Here is a 24066-nt window from a genome sequence, read left to right as displayed (position 1 = left end):
TAGATTAAAAAATGACCAGACTAAATTTTGACCATGTATTGGAAGAAGTCCACCAAATGTCTATGTGAGAAAATAAAGTACTAATAGTACACGGATTTAGCATATGTATATAAATGTATATATCTCTAATATTTACATGTTATATATATGTATATTTCTTTAGATCATGTGACAACATGTGCAGTGTCGTCTACCATTGGAGAGTCAGTTCCTTATGACTTCAAAGATTTGCTGGACATTAGTACTGGTAAGCTGTAGAACCTTTTAGCCACAATGTAGAACAGACGAACTTGAATTAAATACCAACGAAGAGGACGCGAATGAAACGCATTTCAAGTTCTCACAAGCAAATACCTACCCCTCGTAATTGTGGTCCTCAATTTTGTACTTATTTGGCCGTTTGAACTTTGTTTGATACAAGTGTGACTGAAGAGTCTTTTGTAGACGAAACGCACGGCTGACGCAATTACTGAATTTAATCCTGTTATCTGTGATGAGTTTATTTCAAATGTCCGTGTCGCTATTCTGGTAGTTAGTGGTGCCATTGCCAATCATATAACATGTTTTGATAAGGTTATATTCTACTCTCTTAAAACATTTATTCTTTTCGGATTTGAATTCTTTAAATCATCTATAAATTTATTTTTCTTTTGTCTATTTTAAGTACTTTATTGACTTCTTGATAAAGGTATTTCTTATTGGAGAAAATCCTGAAAATAAACTCATTTGATTATTACTATGTGAACAAATTATGTCTTTATGAATTATTAAACAGACACAGAAAAATAACGTTTTTATTACATTCAACAAGGGAAAATATACTTCTGTTAAAGTCATATGAAACCTCAAATTAAAAAAAATTGATGCATATATTTTTTTATAACAAAATAGATAGTTTTCATTATCAAACTTATGTACATATACTTTTTTCTAAAGAAAATTCTTTAATTTGTCGATATTTAGAAGAGGTTAAAATTTTTTAATTGCTTGCTTCCAGAAAGCAATTCGCCGAAATATTTTCCGTATGCAAAGTGACTTTAGTGATCGCAATACGCCTAGATCTGTCACTGAAATAAACTATTATCTGATTGTACATGTTAAACACGTGCTCAATATCCATGTTTTTTGTTGATTGTTTACTATAAGGTGACAATCGCGCGGTAAACTTCGGAGTCAAAACATGGCATTTAATGAGCTGCCATATTTGTTAAATCATAACAGTCAAAGAGAAAAGAAATTGACGATTATACGATATTTTTGCGTAAAAAATGATAATTTAAAATCGTGCACATGCAGAAGACTAAGTTTATGATATATAAATGCTTTGGTATAATAATTGGATAAACATTATTTTTCACCAGTCACTCGTTTCATATGACTTTACCATAACTGTTTAAATCATTTTGTTTATCCTTCTCCAACAATAGGAGCAGTATACATGGTAGAAGACGAGAACTTTCAAGTGAAATGTTGTGGTGTAATATCATACTGGGAGATAAATGCTCGATCTCTAGCAACCATATATTTACACATATGGAGAAGATTGTCTTCAAACTCATATGAACTGGTTGGGTTCAATACTGTTACACCAACAGGTAAGTATAACAAAAGCACATTGAAAAAAACCCACAAAAAAACAACACATGACAGCTCCTTCCCCCCTCATTATAATAAAAAAAAAAAAAATTAAAAATAATTATCTACAATGTGTAAGTTTTTTCAAAAGTTGTTGTTAAATTTTAAATTACATAAGTTATTTTCTTGAATAAATATTTTTTTAAGGAAACGAAAAGATAACAAAAAAGATGTGAAGACATATAAATCAGGATATTGCTACTAAAACCTAAATAACTCACACTTAAATACATATTTTATTTTTACAGATGTTGGACATTTTGAATACGATGTTCCTATCTCTGAGAGGATAAGTGTAAAACATGGTGACTACATAGGATGGTATGTGAATCTGTCATTGAAATTATGTTCCTGTATTATCGAACACTTATCTATTTTGAAAACGCGTATAGTATGTGTAATCATAGGAATAAACTTTACTTTTATAAGTTCACTAATCCCTTGAGAGTAAAAGCAGACACATATTACAGCGAACCCTTACACTTCTCCAAATAGCTTAAAAAGGTCAAATTGGAATGGTAAAACAAAACTCATGCCAATCAGTTTAATTTGGAAAACAAACCAAATGAAGTGCAAGTAAAAGGTTTAGCTAGCTATAAATAAAACTAGGAGTAACTCACCATTTTATATGAAAAATGCCGGTACCAAGTCAGGAATATGACAGCTGTTTATCACTTGTTTCGTTAATTGATAGCGTTTCATTATTTGTGAGAGGATTAGTGTTAAACATGGTGTTTACATAAGATGGTATACTAATACTTTATATGTCATTGAAATTCTGTTCCTGAATTGTGGAACAATTACTTATTTCAAAAACGCGTTTAGTGTGTGTTTAATGGGAATAAACTTGAGATTTATAAGTTTACGAATTGAGAGTCAAAGCAGGCACAAATTACACTTCTCCATATAGCATTAAAAGGTCACACATAAATGGTAAAACAGAACTCATGTCAAACAGTTTTGAAAACGAACTAAATGAAGTGCACGTTAGCTAGCTATAAAAACAGGTTAACCAACCATTTTCTTTGAAAAATTCATGTATTACGTCAAGAACATGGCAGTTGCTTTTCACTTTTCTGCCACATTTGTAATAAATAGAGTTTACTTTTGTATGTTTGTATGGACTTATAAATTGGCCTTGAAGTTTGGTATTTTCAGTTATACGTTTATGTAACAGTTTTCCCGAAATATTCTTCTTGTTTGAAGCGGTGTTATCTCTTATCTGTCGGGATTTGAGCGAGATGATGTGCGGTTAGCCATATTTATAATTGTTTTCTAGTAGCTACAACAGATTAAATTTTTTGTCAAATCTAAAACAGATATCTAATTTTGGTCTATTTATGTGAAAAAAATTTTTAAGAAAGGCTATTAAATATACTCTTATTTCAATGTATTATGTGTCTTTTGTTTCCTTGAAACATTTTTAGTTTACAATATCGACTTAATATTCCGGGCCAAATATAACCGAACCTACTCCTTGAAAGTATGGACGTAAAAAAGAGAAATCTGTTGGATGTTATATGTTAAATACGACACTTATTACAGAAGAGATTTCTTTTCAACAGCCTGATATATTCTCCTAAACATATATGCTTTCTCGTCTCTAAAAGATGACATGTCTTTCCTAATTATTTGTGTAGTAATAATCTTTTATTATAACAGTTATTGAAATTACATTAATTTTGTATTGCTCATTTTGGTGTCTTTTTATTAGGGTCTGAAAGTTTTTTTTATTTTAACACACAGTTATTACAAATGCATCTTTTCTATTTTTATCTTTTTCCAACTATTCTGTTTGTTTCACCTATAATTCTCTATTATGTAAAACCCATGTAGACCCTCTTTTCTAAGTTTGTTTTATTTGTAATAAGACTTTATTTGCAGGTTCACAGCGGGAACTGAGGTAATTTCGTACAACGAACATAGTTCATACCCAATCATGAACAGAAAGTTTACGGGACAAACCAGTTTTACGGCAGGGGATACTTTAGACTGGACAACTAGTAGAAATACCATAACAAACAGACAGTATGCTATTGGAGCCCGGACTGCCTCAGGTACAACAATAAAAAAGCAATAAAAAAATCACATTTTTTTTAAACGAAAATTAAAAAAAAAAATCGCCGCTGCTCATTTTGTGTCTGTTGTTAATATAATAAAGGTATACAACCACTAAGTCATAGCCCACATTGCTTTCTATCTTTAAATCTTCAATTTCATGCATTAGTTGCTACTTTGTCTCAAGTTCAAATACAGTGGTACAATGTAAACTATACCTTATCCTGACTTCTGCTGAAAATTCCAACATTGCTTTAATTGCATATATGATATAAGAGCGTATTGGTTCCAGGAAGTTTGATAGTACAAAAGAACCGGTACTTCTGATATGAACAACAGGGAACATGTGCCCTCCTATTACAATTTTATATACTTCTATATTATTCAAAAGAAACGTTCAAAAAGGGTTCTACAGTGATCCCAAGTCCCCAAGCTTTCATTTGATACCATAATCAAAACATTTCTCCTATTGACAAAGATACAGCTATGCGGAAGAACTGTTTTGTTTGAAATATGTACTACTTTCTTGTATGTTCTTTCCGACCGGGTCTGAATTAATGGTTCTATACCTAAAAATTGAAACGCAACTTGTGTATTCTCACAGTTAAAGTTTTGAGTCTTTTGTAGTCGTTTAGAATTTAGTAATCTGGCTATGAATACGTTATAAAAAGCTGGAACCTTAAATCATACACACAGTTATACTGTGAACATTCGTATAAGTTAAGATCGAAAGTGTTTTTTTTTAGAACGATTTTAATTTAGGAGAACATTGATCCAACTATAAGTTCTCTTGTATGCTATACTACAATCCAAATTTTTGCCTATATTCATTCAATTAAAAATTCAATTTAGGTGATACTCCGACTCTGAATATTGGTACCAATTATGAGATGACTATTGACGAATCAACAGTTGTTGGTACAGCGATACTTACCCTTTCAGTGGTCGACGACGATGTCTCAGATATACATACCATCAATGTACTCAGCACAGATAATGGATATTTTGAACTGAATTCGTGTAAGTTTAGAATTTATTGTTACAAAGAAGCATAAAAAACAATGTTCGTTTTTGAAAATAGTGTTTCATATATAAATCAAATAAATAAATATATATCATTGTTCAATCGATCATGTTGTTAATTTGAAAATTGTTCTTCATATCCTTAATTTTAATGATGTCCACGAAGAGACGGTTACATTGAAAAAATGTTACACGAAGAATCATTTCTAAGCCAAGAATCTCACCCTTGTATTAAACCATGAACAAATGTTATTTGAAAATGAACCATAATAATAGAATTAAAAAAAGACAACAAACCAGACTATTACAGTATTGACTGTCTTATTTTGCATGTACGAAATCTAATACGGTTGAATTAATTGCTCAAGTTTGTTGCAGTGGCGCTGGAGACACTACAAGATGAGATACCAGAAGCCACTTACATAATGGAACTAGAAGTCATAGATGAGTGTTACCACACCTCAACATCTACTGTTACCATAACAGTTCAAAACACTGTAAGCTATTCTATAATATTATTCCTCTTATGTAACCAGAGCAACGCGTATCAATAGCTTTTGTTGCTTTTCAATGGATGATATCAAAACCAAGTCTTGCATGATCTTCCTTAAATCCCTTCTTCATGGAACCGGTGCACCACGCATTTTCAGGTTGGAAAAAACCTTTTTTGTCTTTTTGTGTTCCTACAAAATGTAGTCAAAGGAGGCTCTTAAACGATCTTATCTTTCAGTGTACAACTGAATGGTATGTAATGTGATCTGTTTGAAGGATTTTGCGGATTTTCTGTTATCTGTAGTTAAACCTGTATGATGTCATATCTTTTGTTTTAAAACGTTGTCAATTCTTTGACCAAACTAGCTAAGGTCATTTTTACCACATGGTAGATTGTGGTTTGTCATTATGTCGTCTAATCTTTTAATTACCGAACGTGACTTATTCCCGATTGTGACTGTTTTGCTGAGTGTGTATTCGCATTACTATAAGACGTGTTACGGTACTTATCTTTCAAAAATTCATGTATTTAGTTTAATGTTATATTTGTAATTTTCATCGGATTTTGTCAAATTGGTTGACGTCTTTTCTATTAAATTCATGTGTTATGGTAAAGAAAATTAATCACCGCCTTCATTCATTAGTTTTGATTTTGTTCAACGTAATCTGTACGATTTTTATGTTTTAAAGTTAGATTCAAAACAAACCGGACATATATATAATATAGTTAATTGCTATTAATTAGTATTGCAATGTGCATTGTTACTAAATGTAATATCAGTATTTAGTTCTATTATAATCTTAAATCAATCCTATTTTTATCTTATTTTTTAGATATAATTTTTCAAATATGACGTCATTTTGGTGCTGTAATTCAAATGTCTGCGTGACGTAATATTGTGCCTGTTCACCACTTCGTATGTGACGTCATTGTTATGTCTTTTTGCATTCAGGCCTGGACTGAGTCAGGTGTGTCTATTTTCTGTGTTGGTCTTCAATGTATTATGTATTCGGGTTTTGTTTTCTGTAATTAGTTAAGACGTCAGTTTTATCATGCAAATCTTTTATATTCATTTGATAAAATTTACTGTTTGCAATAGCATAAATTGTTCTATATAATAAGGATGTTCTTATCACAAGCAGAAAACCCTAGCCGTATTTGGCACAACCTTTTTCAACTTTTGATCCTCAGAGCTGTACAATTTTGTACCCCCTTTTTTGACTTTCGAACTTTTATATCTGGGCGTCACTGGTAAGTCTTGTTTGGACGAGGCGCGTTTTTGACGTAATGAATTTTAAACCTGATGCCTTTTGTTATCTATTACTCATGTGTTTCTTTGCCTAATACGTTCTCCTATTCATTTGTATTGTAGTCCTGTATTATTATGTTGTCATTTTATTGTTATGTTTAACAATGCCATCAAAGTGCGAGGTTTGGCATGTCACAAAACCAGGTTCAACCCACAATTTTTTTTAAATGTCCTGTACCAAGTCAGGAAAATGGCCATTGTTATATCATAGTTCGTTTCTGTGTGTGTAATATTTTTACGTTGTGTCGTTTGTTTTCTCCTATATTTGAGTGTGAATTCATATTATTATAAGACGTGTCACGGTACTTTTCTATCCCAAATTTATGTATTTGGATTTGATGTTATATTGGTTATTCTCATTGGATTGCTTAGTCCGTTGCTGTGTGTGTTACATTTTAATGTTGCGTCGTTGTTCTCCTCTAATATTTAATGCGTTTCCCTCAGTTTTAGTTTGTTATCCCGATTTTGTTTTTTGTCCATAGATTTATGAGTTTTGAACAGCGGTATACTACTGTTGCCTTTATTTATCAAACAACTATTGGAATGAAAATTTATCCAATAGCTGTTTGATCACAACACTGCATTGTAGGTAGTTTGATATTGACTGTACTCGCTTATTACCATCAGTTAGGAATAGCAATACTTTACAATGTAATGTTTTTATACATTTTGTTTCAGGTTATAACTATTGACAATTTGCCACATACATTAACAATTCGAGAAGATTTATATTTAGAAGAAAAAATATACGATCTTATAGTAACTGAAGCTACTGATATATGGTATTGTGATATGCTGGATACAAATGATACACCTTTCCTAACAAGACAAGAGGATGCTGGAGGACCCAGTCCAGGCAAGTGTAATAATAAATAAATTATAATGTTTGTCTTTACAATGCTTTATTAAAATTAAACACAAATCAATGTAAATGTACCAAATATCAATTACTGTATTTGTGTGTCTAGTTTTTGTATGTCCGCTATAGAAATTAAATCGCAAAATTTACACCTCGCAAAATTTCATTTTTCCTTTAAAATCAACAAAGACATTAGATGCATAACTTTTAAAAGATATTCATATACTATGGCAGTACCTGAACTGTAACCGAAAGAGATCCAATCCAATATTAAGTCAAAAAGTATATGCTTACAGGTCATTTTATTATATTAATTTGTAGTGATTTATTTTACCTTCATTTCCTCACGCAAAACAAAAACTTGATTTATACTTTTCTCGATCTAACAATAGCATTTCCACCCCGAACCCTAATAATGGCTGTCATTTATACTTCAACAAAAGCATTTCCACCCGAACCCTACTAATGGCTGTCATTTATACTTCAGATTATGCAATATATCTGAATCCTTGGCCTCAACTAGATTATGATGCAAACAATAAATATCTATTGACGGTGAAATGTTACGATGATCACCATACAGCAAGTGGCACAGCTACTATCTCAATTATAAAGAACACAGATCCTGTCTTCACCAATCTTGATAGTGAGTTATGTATCTGTTATACTTAGGGAAAATTTCAACAAAATATAAAAAAAAACGCGTGGATCAAACTTTAACTTTCTTTTTTTATTTGGCTTGTTAACATTTTTGATTCGAGCGTCACTGATGAACTTTGCACTCTATTTGTTCAATTTTCTTACCTTTCTACAACTTTCTTCAAGTTTATAGAACATAGCCTTGACTTTTGAATGCCGTATTCTGTAAATCTGAAAATTCTAAATTTCTCTGACGTTACAAATTAAAACAATATTCTATAAACTTTGTGCTTCCAAAGCAGCTTTCTGGATAATTCACCGTCATTCGTTCAATCTGTGATTTCGTAGTATTCTGCTTTGATCCTAAATACCCTTTCTTGTATTTGTCAAATCCTTTTTGAACTAGACTTTTCCAATCTCTGCATCTGTTAGCGCTTATAAAGAAAAATCATTAAACCATATAATTGCCAGAGATATGAAATAGTTCTAAAAGTGTCGTTATGTTTGAATATGTATATGTTAGCAGCAAGAAGTGAAATAAGGCATTAAGCTTAAATCCTAGGCAATAAGCTAACGCCTTGGCATTAAGCTTAATGTCTAAAATATAAGAAAAGTACTAAAATTTGAAGATTTGTCAGATAAACGTATATTAGAAATATAATTATATTAAGAAAATAGTTTATTTTAAGAAAAATCATTAAAAACATATAAATTCTAAAATTTAACTTATTGCCTAAAATCTTGTTCGGCAATAGGATAAATAATCATCACCACATTTCAGGTAATAAGCTTAATGCCTGGAAATTTCAGGCAATAACTTAATGCCTACGCGTTAGCTTATTGCCTAGGATTTAAGCTTAATGCCTAATTTCACTTATTGCCGCTAACATATATAATATACATCTTAATTTGACATCTTAACACATTTCCTGATAAAGTGTTTAATCGTTTTTTCCTGTTTGTTTCATTTATTTCTTAAATGTAAGACCACAGTAGTTAATTGTCTTTTTCCCTATTTTTAGATTCAGTGACTGTTGATGCATTAACACAGGTTAACAGTGATATTGTATTCACTGTAAGTGTTACAGACGATGAAAATGACCAGATCATTTTTACAATGACGACTTCACCAGCTGGCGGACCATTTGATATACTTGATTTTTGTATGTTACAATTACTATTATTCACTGATAGTTCGCATAGATATAAAAAGATGTGGTATGAGTGCCAATGGTACAACTCTCTCATCCAAGTCACAATTTATAAAAGTAAATCATTATAGGTCAAAGTACGGTCTTCAACACGGAGCCGTGGCTAACACCGAACAGCAAGCTATAAAGGGCCTCCAAAATAACATGTGTTAAACTATTCAAACGGGAAAACCAGCGGTCTAACCTATATAAAATACGAGAAACGAGAAACACTTATGAACAACATCAACAAAAGACAACTCTTCAACATCAGATTCTTAACTAAGGACAGGTGTAAACAAATGCAGCGGATTTAAACTTTTAATAGGTAACAACCTTCCACATGCCTGGATTGTGTTGCTATTGCCTTGATTGAATAATAATCTGACCAGTTACATTTTTATCTGACAAGTTACATTTTTAAATGATTATATTCTTTCTCTTTTAATCGAATGTCCATGAAATACACATATATTAAAGGCTACCCGAACATCTTCTAACTGTTACAAAGATACGTACAAAGGTGATGTGTGTTTCTTGCATCCTGATGTATAGAATCAAAGCCAGGTTAAATTGGATCAATTACCTTCGATACTCTGAAGTGAAAAAAATTATCTGACTGGTTAGATGTAGCCTTTTATAAAGCCGAAAAGTCTGTCTCTGTGAAACATTTCAAAATCTAGTGTCAGTTCAAATTTTCCTATTATAATCTCGGTTGGCCCTATTCCGATAGTTCATACTGTAAATGAATAAGTGAGGTTGAGTTGTTCTTTTTTGGGCATAAATAATCCATATCAATACACCAATTCCCCGTTTTCCCAAAAGATAAATAAACAACTATTCACATGTATTTTGCTGTGAAAAAAAATATATATAAAATTGAGAAAGAAATAGGGAATGTGTCAAAGCGACAACAACCCGACCATAGAGCAGCCAACAGCCGAAGACCTCTAATGGGTCTTCAATGTAGCGAGAAACTCCCGCACCCGGAGGCGTCTTTCAGCTGGCCCCTTAAAATATGTTTACTAGTTCAGTGATAATGGACGTCATACTAAATTCCGATTTATACACAAGAAACAAAAATTAAAAATCATACTAGACTAAAAAAGGCTAGAGGCTCCTGACTTGGAACAGACGCAAAATTGCGACGGGAATAAACATGTTTGTGAGATCTCAACCCTACCCCTATACCTCTAGCCAATGCCTGTCTTTGTAAATAAAACTCAAACTTTATATTGTCATATTCTTCTTCAACACAAAGTTTATGCAATAAGTTTAAAGAAAATTCGAATTGGAGTAATGTATTAGAAGTTTCAGATATTTTGACCTAAATAAAGGCAACAGTAGTATACCGCTGTTCAAAATTCATAAATCGATAGAGAAAAAAAAACAAATCCGGGTTACAAACTAAAACTGAGAGAAAACGTGTCAAATATAAGAGAACTCCATGTACGACACAACAGAGACACAACACCGAAACGTAACACACAGAGAAACGAACTGTAATTTAACAATGGCCAAAGTGACATAAGAAGTCAACGTTCTGTTCAGGTGCAGCACATGTACCATTTCATGTTAAAATTTGCTGCTGCAGGTACAGTTTGAAAAGGTTATACAGATATTATGGAATATAAGGTCTCTTAAATGGTATTTTTCTTTCTCACATATAACATGTATAAACAAGCAACCTTTTTGTTTTCAGCGGGAAAAGTTGTTTTGACAGAGAATGTATTGCGCCACCATGCTAGTGCAACTTATGATCTATCAATAACTGCTAATGATGGTTATAATACCATTGGACCTCGAACACTTACAGTAAATATTAATGGTATGTATATTTCTGAAAGGCATAAAGTAGAAAACATACAAATCAATATATATCATGAATTGAAAAAGAAGCAGAAATGTTCAGAAGGGGGCACATTGACTTCTTCAGGGGAGGCCCGCTCCCATCATGCTTCATTTAATCCCTTTATACTCAACCAGCGTTTTTCTATAAAAAGGGGAGACCTGGCTCTCTACCCTCTACCTGAATCCTCCTCTGAAACGTTGGTCATATGATATCAAAGAGGAATATATAATACAAACAATGCAAGACATTTGATCGTTCTGGGTTTTGAATTAATGCTAGATACAAAAACATGGAAACTCAAAATATACCCAAACGGCACATGCTAAGAACATCATGGATATTCATTAGGTCTGTTCGATATTCATTAAGAATTAAAGTCAAAATTGAAGAACTGGATCTTCCTTCACTGTATTTAATAATTGGATTATAAATTGCATAAGTATACTGAAAACATGTAAAAACAACGTTACACATGATTATTTCAGCTTGATTTTTTCGGCAAAGGCCCGATTCTAAAATTAGAGGAGGCTTATTATGAAAGAATTTCAATAGACAATTTAATAATTTTTTCTAATGATTATTTGTATCCTTTGATGACTGAAGTTAAAACATTAACATATATGATTGTAACACAGTGATGACTGCTGTACCCATATTTTGACTATTTTATTTATTATGTCTGTTTTTTCACGAATCGTTGTAAATATAACAGAATTTGACGAGACTGTCGTACAAGTGAGAGGTTTAGCGCTATGAAACAAGGTTCAATCCACCATTTCCTACATTTAAAAATGCCTGTACTTATTCAGCAATATGACAGTTGTTGTCCATTCGTTTGATGAGTTTTGTCATTTGATTTTGCCATGTGATTAGGGACTTTCCGATTTAATTTTCATCGGAGTTCAGTATTGTTGTGATTTTACTTTTTATATATAGTGGAAATAAACTGATCAAAGATTCCGTGATTTAAATTTTGTACACAAGACGTGCCTTTCGTCTACAAAAGACTTATCAATGAAGCTCGAATATACAAAATGTTTATAAAAAGGTCAAAATAAAGTACAAAATTAAAAATCATGTGGATCCAAATTCTCAGAGGGAGGGTCAGAATAGTGGTAAACAATACAGCCGTATAATACACACGTGTTTTATTTTTGTAGATATCAATGATAAACCTGTTTTATCAAATTTACCAGCAAATATGAACTTGTTAGAAAATGCAGCATTATCAACGTCATTATTTACTGTCTCTGTCGATGATCTTGACATATCAGATCCACGTGTTTTCACAGCAACGTTTGGTCCAAGACAGGGTGCAAAATACTTTTCAATTGATAGTGGTAAGTCTTAATCACCGAAAATTCATAAATATTGCCTTATGTCAGGTTTAGACAAGTGCACTTTTATCATTCAATATTGCAATTAAGGTAGATCATAAGTAAATTTTTTTTGAGACAGAATTTTCTTATACTTAGCCAAAATGAAAATTTTACTATGCTCTTTTCAAAAATATAATAAAAAGTATTGGTCACCGTGCTATTTTTCAAGCTATGAGTCGTTGAAAATTGCCTAAATTTGGTTAGATTGGAAAAACACATTTGTGTGCATAAAAAAAATTCAATGAGATAGAATTTTAAAATAAATAGTGAAAAGATAGGTTTTGTAATATATTTTAAGAAAATGAAATGAAAAAATGGTGTCACCGAACTTGTTTTCTTGCTACAAGTAAAAAGAAAAAAAATTCCCTATCAGTCCAGTATAATTTTTTTTACTCAAAGAGTTATCTTCCTTTAAATGGCTCATTTGAAAAAAAATGATTTTAAAAGCAAAAAAAATGATATTTGTTTAAATGTCTTGTATTATACAATGAATTACCAAGTTTTCCTTATACTATTATACAGTCTAACCTTTAAATTGCAAATCTGTCTCCAAATTTGCAGATTTAGGCAAATAACTAGACCGATTTTTTACTGTGATTGTACAATCCCAGATGGTGGTATACCATGTATCTACCTTAAGAATATCAAAGACAAGGTCTCATTTGTTATGATGATTTTTTTTAAACTTTCTAGAATAATATTGAATCGAATAAGTAATAATTTCAGTCAAGAATATCACTTTTCTACCGTATACACAACTCATTTACATTCTATTATTAAAAGTATAACTTGCAAACTAACTGAATTAGATTGATTTACAAAGTTTTGAAATCATATAGAAATCATGTATTATGAAAACAAATAGTCAGCCACTATCTAAGTACTATATTCGTGCTTATGTAGTTAACCTTTTAGTATTAGCTTTTACTAAGATGATACTGTAACATATTACCGTTTGTATCTAAAAACCAATGACATACAGTTAAGTACTCAATGTGCTAAGCTTTGAAACATTTTAATTTTGTTATTAAATTTAAGTTGTTACTATTCTAACTTTTTCAAACCTCGTAAAATGTATCTAATTTATTAAGGAGTACTTAGATCATACATTTTAGTGGCATTTCATGCATGTATGTTAATTTTCAACCTTTTAAGCACTTGATTTTTTACTCTAAAATACATTTTTAATTAATTCAAAGTTTGTCCTATTTGTGTAGATGCTGCTGCTGTATGATAAGCACACACAAATACAGTCAAAATGAATACTTGTTCATCGATGAAATAACTACAAAGTTATAACGCACAAATGACTTTCAATAAACTTGTAAAGGAGGGGTGAAAGATACCACACGGACAGCCAAACTCATAGATTGAAAATAAGCTAACAACGCTATGACTAAACAATAAAAAGACAAACAGACAAATACTAGTACACAGGACACAACATAGAAAAGTAAAGACTTAGCAACACGAACCCAACAAAAACCTGGAGGTGATCTCAAGTTCTCCAGAAGGGTAAGCAGATTCTGCTCCACATGTGGCACCCGTCGTAGTATTGTCATTGCTCGTGTTGCTTTGGTTTCGTACAAGAAATATAAGTTTTGCTATATATTATTTGATTGCTATAACAGTAACATATATCGTTATTAATATTATTTCTTAACTTAAAAATTCTAGATGGAGTAATTTGGACTTCGGCGGTACACAACATAGATTATGATTACATCGAGTCCACGTCGATAAAAGTATGGGTCATGGTTACAGATGCAAAAGAACACGACGAACAATTACTGACGATTAAAATTAAAAATCAGAACGAGGCGCCCTCATTTTCTCAGACTCATTACTCGATATCTAGAGATGAAAGCAACGTAAGTGTACCATAGAGAGGCATAAGATCACAAAGGGATATTCAAACTCATAACTTGAAAAAAAAAACACGATAAAGCAATGGCATAATCTGGAAAACTACCAAACGCAAACAAGCGTACACAAACCACAATTTCAAAGAACTAGTAATTGCGTAACAGTGGAAAATATAACATTTCAATATTTTTCTCAGATTATGGTTTATTTATCACATAGTGTATACAAAACCGTTTGGGCTAAATTACTCAAACGTGTTATGCCATACTCTTTTGTACATATGCCCATATTTATTTGACTTTTTTCAATCATGTTTTTATGGTTCATCTGATCCACATTTCATTCTAAGTCGTATATGTTTTTTTTTTTCATTTTTGAAATTGTTTGATTCTCAATGAGTTTTAGCTAGCTATAAAACTAGAATTAAGCCACCATTTCTAAATAGGGAAATGCCTGTAAAATGTCAGGAATTTGACAGTTGTTCTTTTTTCGGTAGATGCGATTAATCTGTTGAATTTGCCATTCGATAAAGGACTTACGTTTTGTGTATGCATAGGAGTTCGGTATTTTTGTTTACTACATCATTCTACTCCTTGTGAAGGCGGAACGCGTGCAAATAAACTCATCAACGCATTAACAATTATCCGCCTAGTATATATGAGTTAGAGATGCACTTTCACACTTTAAAAAGCCTTAAACATTACATAGCTATTTTGAATATCAATACTATTTGAATAATATATGGTGGTTGACATATTTTTAATTTTCACAAGGAAACAGTATTTAAAGACAAAATTGTAATCTGTGGTTTGACCGTCCACAGGTTTGATTCGAGCTACACTGATATAGGAAAGAAAAACAACGTGTCCTATTTAGTAAAAAAAACTGGCTGCTGTAGATAACGCAACGTAATATCTTAACGTGCATTTAATACGGTCTAAGACCGAAAGGGGAAAACAATAGATTGAAAAATATTCAGCTTGTTTGTCTAAAATCAAATATACCAAAACATATTAAACATGTTAAAGAGTTGTAAATATTTGTTTTAACTCGATTTTACTTGCATTATAGGAAAGTCTATCATTTCCCTTGACAAGGTATCATGTTTATGACCCAGATGTTGCAAGAGATGGGGATGTTCACGAATACTTTATCGACTGTGGTACAAACACGTCTAGGTTATCAATTAATAACAACACCGGACAGATAAGTTTCAGAGACGGATATGATCTTGATATTGAAGGAACTCCGACAGATATTAGTTGCATAGTAAACGTCACTGATATCGATGGTTTAACTGACACGTGTCAAATAGCAGTCAATATCAGATACGTTAATGAATATACCCCATTCTTTCCATATTCACCGTGGGCACCATTGCGACAGTATCCAGTAACGGTATATAGTTATGATATAATTGGTACAATAATAATTACCATAACAGCCACTGACAGTGACCTAACAGAACATGGTACATTTTATTATTCACTTGTTCAAACGTTCAACGGAAGTGCCGAACTTTTTGGTGTATTAAACAACGGAAGTGTATATATTAAAAGTGATTTCAGTATATATGACAATGGAGCAACATTTGATGTTCTCATGTTAGCTACAGATACTGGTGGTCTCATAGGAACAGCGACAATACAAGTAACTATTCCCGCGCCTACAACCACTACAACCACTACCGAGACGCCATTACGGTATACAGAAGATATAGTGAATACATCACTTCTATCATTCGGTGTTGTAGGAGGAATAGTTGTAATTCTTTTGATTGGTTGCTTGTTATTCAGTTATTTTACATTACCAACGTGCAATAGGCCAAAATGCAATTGCTGGTAAGTGTCTTTTCTCTTTTAGCGTATTAACTTTTAAAATGTCCCTGCCTTATACATGCTATATGTAAGACAGGATTCTTAAGTTATTTGCAAAATATTTACATTAAGGAAATCTCCTTTCGAATAGTTTAATTTTTTATTGCGTGTTACACATTTTTCACGAAGGAAGACCACGAACAAAACCTTTGACAATACAAGACTGTAGCTGGATACATAGAAATATAGTTCTCCTTAACTGGTATAAAATAAAAGACTCAAAATATAGTATCTGACTGTGTTAATGTACATATATCAATATTATATGATATTTATCTTCTTTTGTGTATTCTAAATGCATTTACGAGCTTTGTTTGTACGTTAACTACTGTTGCCTCTTTTATAAATGAATTTTAAGCACACAAACAAGTGCACAATTACTGAATGGTTAGAGATTGAGAACTGACATAATCGTACTATCTATTATTTCAACAAGTCTAATACAGAAACCATGACTTCCAAGATATTGCGTCATTATAATTTATTGGTTTTTATATTGACAAAACAAAAGTCGTTATTTTTCATCGCTTTGTTGTGTTGTTGTTGCTTTAAAAACTACCCCACTAGGGAATTGACAGTTGTTTTCCATTCGTTTGATGTGTTTTAAAAAAGCTTTTGATTTTGCCATTTGACATTGAACTCTTCGTTTTGAATTTTCTCTGGAGCTCTGTATTTTTGTTATTTTTATAACATAATAATTGTATATGATGAACACGTATATTGTACGTTTTGAAAAAAAAACAGCACTTTATGTCTTTTCTAGTAAACGAAAACCAAAGCCACCTAAACCAAAAGTAAAAACGCCACCACTGCCACCGCCAGTATACACACCGATGGAAGCAATGCCGCTGCCAAGAGGTATACTGTTGGGGGAACCAGCAGACGAAAGAGGTAGTCTAGTAAACATTTTCCTAGCGAAAACATTTTTTTTCGCAATATATATAAGTCTATGAAACAACAGTTTATTAACGCAATAAAGACATAAGCCAAATCAAAGGTACAAGGATTATAATTTAATACTTCAGACGCACGTTTCGTCTACAAAAGACTCATCAGTGACGCTAAGATCAAAAATAGTTATAAGGCCAAACAAGTACAAAGTTGAAGAGCATTGAGGACCCAAAATTCCAAAAAGTTGTGCAAAATACGACTAAGGTAATCTTTTCTTGGGACAAAAAAATCCTTAGTTTTACGAAAAAATCAAAACTTTGTAACAGGAATTTAAAGAAAAATAAATCTTTACGAAATACTCTAAACAAAGAAAATCAAATGTTAATTAAGTTTTCATACAAGACAGATGTAAGTAAAACGTTCTGATATTACAAGAGTGTGTAAAACTCCAAGATTTACAAGAAATATGATTTTACGGAAACAAACCAACGACACTCTGATCAAAGATAAATATTATTATAAATGATACGAAGAAGCTGTATGATTACCAGTATGGCTTTGTTAAAATAAGAAAAGTTTATTTTACACAAGCAAAGTCAAAATAAGGAAATGAGGGAGATCCCAAAGTGATATTCAAATTTATAATACCTGGCAAAAAGCCATCACAAAAAACATACAAAAAATATCAAAAAATCAACAACATTCTACAAATAAAGGCAATAGTTGTATGCCGCTGTTCGAAACTCATAAATCGATAGAAAAAAAACAAATTTGGGTTACAAACTTAAACTGAGGTAAACGCAAGAAATATAAAAGGAGAACAACGAAACAACAGAAACACAACATTAAAATATAACACACACAGACATGAACTAAGCATTAGACAAAATCCGATGCGAATAACAAATATAAAATGAAAACTAAATACATGAATTTGGGCTAGAAAAGTACCGTGACACGTCTTGTAGCAATGTGAACTCACACTCAACACACAATATAGAAAACGAACGACCACGTAGATAAAATACTAGACTAAAAGTAGGTATCGAAAAAATATTTAGCAATATCTTATGTTCATTAATGTTTTGGAAAATAAATATTTGTATCTATTCTTCAGTTTACATTACTGGAAAAGATCCTTCAACTAAACTAAAAAGTCGAAACAACAGTCGGGATGAAAGAATTTATGAACAAACATACAGCAATAGTCAAGGAGGTGATCCTAATAAATGGTTGTCAACCGTTGACAAGGAAGTAAATAGCAACCAATCGGCACAGCTCTGAAATTTACTATCTACAGACCAGTACAATGTAAATGTTGGAATATCTTATGCACTATTTGGGTTTCAATTCATCTATACATTGATAAAAAGAACGATCTTTATAATAAATTGTATTTACTCACTGTATTTCAGTTATTGTTAGAGTATATGAAAACACGCGAAGGAAAAAAAACTAAATCAATCATCTATTTCATATACAACATATTTATTAGATTACAGAATGTAATATAGTTATTATGACCTTAAAGTTTTGAAGGCAAATTGTTGTCATTTGAATCGAATAACAATATCATCTGTACGGATCTGTCATACCAGGTAGCTGGTATGTTATAACTTGGTCCAATGCAAACTACAATTTATTTTCCATGATATCAAGTTTTTTCGCACAAAAGTAACATGGACAGTTATGGCCCTTTAATTATGTAAACTTACTAGGAAAACGTGTTTAATGTAACTTGAATGGTGAATGGTGCAAATCGAAATGATGTTTTATAAATAGTATTCTGGTGCATCATACAATAGTGAATAATTCTAGAAATCGAGATGATAGTTTGGTTTACACATTCTTTGCTATTTGTTTTCATTGAAATCGAAATTTCGTAGATCACATTTGTTCTGTAAAAAAACTTTAATGCAGTTAATTTTTATTGATGCGGTTTGATGTATGGTGTACATTAAAAGGAAAATAATATAATTTTTCGAAAAACTAAGGATTTTCTTATCCCAGGAAAAGATTACCTTTGCCGTATTTGGCCCAACTTTTTGGAATTTTGGGTCCTCAATGCTCTTCAACTTTGAACTTGTTTGGCTTTATAACTATTTTGATCTCAGCGTCACTGATTCTTGTGTAGAAGAATTGCGAGTCTGGCGTCCTAAATTATAATCATGATACAGTTATATGCAATAAAGTTTAGTGTTTGATAGTAATTGATAACATTCTGGCGTATCATAAACAAACAACTTGTAACGTCTCATTTCATTGGCCGAAGGATTCAAATACAACAGCAATGTAGTCAGTGTGCACGTGAATTGACACAGGTGACCGACAATGGAATTTACTATGTTACTACGAACGTAAAAACCAATGATTTGTATAGTTTACAAACCTTTGGTCAAAAGAATTAAATAAATGTTTTGTTAACTTCAAATAGTGGGGTCGAAATATTATACTGATATTTTGTATAAAGTAATATTCTAAGTTCTTTAGCATGCAGCAACTCAATTATCTTGTACCCGGCATGATGAGAAATATAAGGATAAAATAAAATACATGTGCCGCTTTTATACGGATGAATATATGAACCACTTTTAATTTCTTTCATACTGACGATAGGTTATAATCCTAACAATGTCGTAGTCACTTATAATAAGTATCTCATAATACTGATCCATTACAATAATTAATGATGGGTTGCACTGACATTCCTCTTATTATTTTCATGCTATAAAACATACACACAGTAGCTATAAGCGTATCATAAACGGAGGAAATTGTCCCCCAAAGATATAAACAAAATAACCTTAATCGTATCATGTGTGCACCTGAATGAATTCAGTGAAGGCATATGTTGTTGTAATAAATTGAAATGTTACATCGGCGAAGATTATTTCTTTTGCATGTGTGGAACTGAATATTGAATTATCACTTGTGAGAAATGTCGTAGTTTATAAGGAACAATTATCGTTTGAATTGTTTTAAATTGTCATTTCGGGGCCTTATATAGTTGACTATGCGGTATGGGCTTTGCTCATTATTGTAAGCCGTACGGTGACCTATAGTTGTTAATTTTTGTGTCATTTTGGTCTTTTGTAGAGAGTTGTCTCATTGGCAATCATATCACATCTTATTTTTTAAATATAAATGTACTGTTTACGATTTTAAATGGATGAACATTTATCTTTAAATTTTATACTGTAAGAATAGAGCTGCATAACATTGTTGAACTATCCGCTAAAGTATTCTACTATGTATTCGTATTTAAAATGAAATACATAACGAAACGTGTATGATAAACTGATAAACAAAATATCAAGAAATTAAGGATGACTAAATGCATATACAAGAAGAAACTCAACTTTTTATCAATACATATCTAAATGGTTTAATAAATAAACACTTTTTTTTTAAACTGTTTGTTTTTTATTTACATAGATATAGGAAGATGTGGTGTGAGTGCCAATGAGACAACTCTCCATCCAAATAACAATTTATAAAAGTAAACCATTATAGGTCAATGTACGGCCTTCAAAACGAAGCCTAGCTTGGCTCACACTGAACAACAAGCTATAAAGGGCCCCAAAATTACTAGAGTAAAACCATTCAAACGAGAAAACCAACGGTCTAATATTTACAATATATAATTTACGTTCGTTTTTTAACCGAGAATAGCAAAACCTCAGGAAGTATATCGTTGGAGTTTATAAACTACATTTAATCATCCCATGTACCATGATTGGCAATCTCCGTTTTTTCTTAACAAAGCATGGTTGGTCATATGTTATGAATTTACTTACAAATTCGGGACTTTTTTTTCAAGTAAACGGAATGAGAAAAAACAAGAATGTGTCCAAAGTACACGGATGCCCCACTTGCACTATCCTTTTCCATGTTCCATGGACTGTAAAAATTGGGTAATAATCTAATTTAGCATTAAAATAAGAAAGATTATATTATAGGGAACATATGTAATAAGTTTCAACTTGATTGGACTTCAATTTCATCAAAAACTACCTTGGCCAAAAACATTAACCTGAAACTCCCACTTTCATTTTCTATGTATAGTGAACCGTGAAATTGGGGTCATAAGTCTAATTTGGCATTAAAATTAGAAAGATCATATCATAAGCAACAAGTTTACTAAGTTTCAAGTTGATTAGACTTCAGCTTCATCAAAAACTACCTTGACCAAAAACTTTAACCTGAAACTCCCACTTTCATTTTCTATGTTCAGTGGACCGTGAAATGCGGGTCAGAAGTCTCATTTGACTTTGAAATTAAAAAGATCATATCATAAGCAACAAGTGTACTAAGTTTCAAGTTGATTGGACTTCAGCTTCATCAAAAACTACCTTGACCAAAAACTTTAACCTGAACGGACGGACGGACGGACAGACGGACGCACGCACGGACGAACTGAGGCACAGACCAGAAAACATAATGCCCATCTACTATCGTAGGTGGGGCATAAAAATGCTTATCCTTTGTCGAATACCTAAAGCTTGGCAAAGAATATAAAAAGTGTTTGTAGTAAAGTACGATTTCATTTTTCAAGTACAACGTTAATTCATCGAGTCCATTGAGTAAAAGAACAGGCATGATAAGCAACTTGGGGGAGTAAATGAAAAAAATAAGTGAATTGAGTTCTTTTTTTTATCCTACATTGAACTTTTGATGTCATCCCTTGATCTTGAGGAGACATTTAAATTGAATATTTAGATGTCAAAACTGTTAAGATTTTAAAGTTTGAACTTTACTACCAATTGCAGAAAATTATAAAACCAATGAATTTTACATGCACATTTATAAAAGCTAGAATGGTGCTTGGAATCATGTATGCGAATACGACGGTGGAAGCTTTAAACGACCTTGACCAGCTACGTGAATATTTATCAGTCAATTCAACGTTATAGTACGTGTGTTCTATTTTTGCAGGTGGGAGGTCGAAGGTTTGAATTGACCAATGAAAACGATCGTTCCTTAGAGAGTTAATCTAATAAAGTTTGTTTGACTGATTATGTCGCACGACCTTTCGCTAAGCTATGTCGCAGTTAGGTGTGCCTTTGATAACTATGTATGAAGTTTACACTGATCATGGACTACAACAACTTGGAGTTAATTTCATTGATACCAATGACCTTAACGTTTCGTAACTCAAGTGATTTGCTGTTCATTGTTTTCCGATGCGTCACTCTTATTTTGGAAGTCATAAATGTATATTAAGTACCATTCACTAACGTATCTAATTGCGATCGATATAGATTCGACCCTAATGCGTACATGATCATATATGGTAGTAAAACATTTAATGTGTTGTGACATAAAATATGGAAACAGTCACTGCTAAAACTAGAGGCTCTAAAGAGCCTGTGTCGCTCACCTTGGTCTATGTGAATATTAAACAAAGGATTGAGCAGATGGATTCATGACAAAATTGTGTTTTGGTAATTGTGATGTGTTTGTACGTCTTACTTTACTGAACATTCTTGCTGCTTACAATTATCTCTATCTATAATGTATATATAATGTGACGTTTAAACAAGATGGACGTTTGAATTTTTCACTGAAAGAAATGTGATAGATTATTGGAAAAATCTTCTGATCTGGATTTGCTAACCAGTTAAAAACCAGAATATTGTGATAAATAGTTATTAGGGAAAGTATACATACACCAAACAACCATAACACTCTATGTCAAGATATCCTCCACGAAGACCAAGGCAAAGTTCTTCCGACTCTGATTGTGATTTTGTCCGTCCTTCGCCCAAAAGATTGAACACAAAATCGTACTCTGTTCCTATCCAACCTTCTCAGTCAATAATGTCCGAACAAAACTCAGACCAAAATGTATCAACAAATGATTTATATAAATTAATGATGAGTATTAAACAGAACCAAGATTCTTTAAGAACATCCTTGGAGCAAAGAATGACGAACATGGAAACAAAATTCACACATGAGATAAGCAAAGGTATACAATCTTTGAAAGATGAAATGTCAATGGAATTTGCTAAAGTTGATAATAAGATCAGAACATTGGAAAATAAAATGTTAAAATATGAATCAGATTTACATGTTAAAAACACCACACAATCGGCAATTAACGAAAACAGCTCACAACACAAATTGGTATTTAAAAATATAACCCATGACACTTCGGACATGGAAAGTCTTAAGGCGTATGTTAACGGTGTTTTAAATGCCATAGGACTAGACTTTAAAGTGGTTGATGTTCAGAAGATCGGAGGTAAAAATAACGGTACAACTAACAATTCTAATCAATCAAAAACCGTTCTCGTAACTTTCTCTGATGGAAAAGAACGCATCGATGTTCTTCGGAACAAACGGAAGCTAAAAGATACGGAAGACTACAAAACTTTATACATTGAAACGGACCGTTCACGTCATGAACGAATGCAAGAGGCGAACCTTCGGCGAATCATCAAATCAATTTCAAATTTGGAATTCCGGGGTGGTCGTGTTGTTGAAAAATCAGACTAATATGCATGCCAGTCAAATGAGACCGATGCAAAACTGACAATTGGTAGTTGGAACTGCAACTGCTGGTACGTTAAACGACAAAATGAAAATGGCAGACTTTTAAGGGAAAATATTTTAACTTCTTTAAATTGTGATGTGTATGGCATTTCTGAGACCCATCTAAAAGACAATGAAGCTATCGAACTAGATGGGTATAAGTGGATAGGTTGTAATAGGCGAATTCTTTCGAACAAAGCGTGGAGGGGTAGTGGTGGAATAGGATTTTTAATTAAGAACTGTATACTTGACAATTTTGACGTCGATATTGTTGACAATAGTAGAGATGATATTCTATGGATTAATTTGAAATGCAAACATGACCAAAACTTTATGCTTTATCTGTGTGTGTGTTACCTGCAACCGGAACGGTCAAGTAGGGGCAACATTGCTCAGGAATTTTACGACCATCTTCGATCACAAGTGTATCTTTATAGTAGCCATAATCTAGTCCTGAT

The 24066-nt window shown here is 32.2% G+C and overlaps 1 protein-coding gene across 1 annotated transcript; it reads left to right on the top strand.

The window, feature by feature from the left end:
* The first annotated feature begins 163 nt into the window (after nucleotides 1-163).
* Nucleotides 164-18480, top strand: LOC143054519 (cadherin EGF LAG seven-pass G-type receptor 2-like). The gene is made up of 15 exons (XM_076227546.1): nucleotides 164-247; nucleotides 1428-1595; nucleotides 1884-1956; nucleotides 3520-3692; nucleotides 4546-4713; nucleotides 5095-5213; nucleotides 7197-7374; nucleotides 7865-8023; nucleotides 9039-9179; nucleotides 10909-11034; nucleotides 12219-12398; nucleotides 14115-14308; nucleotides 15375-16144; nucleotides 16944-17071; nucleotides 18189-18480. Exons 2-15 carry the CDS (start codon nucleotides 1439-1441, stop codon nucleotides 18353-18355), a joined length of 2733 nt encoding a protein of 910 aa, XP_076083661.1. The 5' UTR covers nucleotides 164-247; nucleotides 1428-1438; the 3' UTR covers nucleotides 18356-18480.
* Nucleotides 18481-24066: the final 5586 nt, after the last annotated feature.

This window comes from Mytilus galloprovincialis, chromosome 12 (genome assembly GCF_965363235.1).
Source record: "Mytilus galloprovincialis chromosome 12, xbMytGall1.hap1.1, whole genome shotgun sequence".
Lineage (NCBI taxonomy): Eukaryota > Metazoa > Mollusca > Bivalvia > Mytilida > Mytilidae > Mytilus > Mytilus galloprovincialis.
This window is presented reverse-complemented; position numbering and strand designations above follow the sequence as displayed.

Excerpts from the sequence above, each read along its gene's own strand:
- LOC143054519 (XM_076227546.1), top strand. The coding sequence starts at position 1,439 with ATGGTAGAAGACGAGAACTTTCAAGTGAAATGTTGTGGTGTAATATCA. Across the intron at positions 1,957-3,519 it reads CATGGTGACTACATAGGATG|GTTCACAGCGGGAACTGAGG; the intron begins GTATGTGAATCT and ends CTTTATTTGCAG. Across the intron at positions 8,024-9,038 it reads TGTCTTCACCAATCTTGATA|ATTCAGTGACTGTTGATGCA; the intron begins GTGAGTTATGTA and ends CCCTATTTTTAG.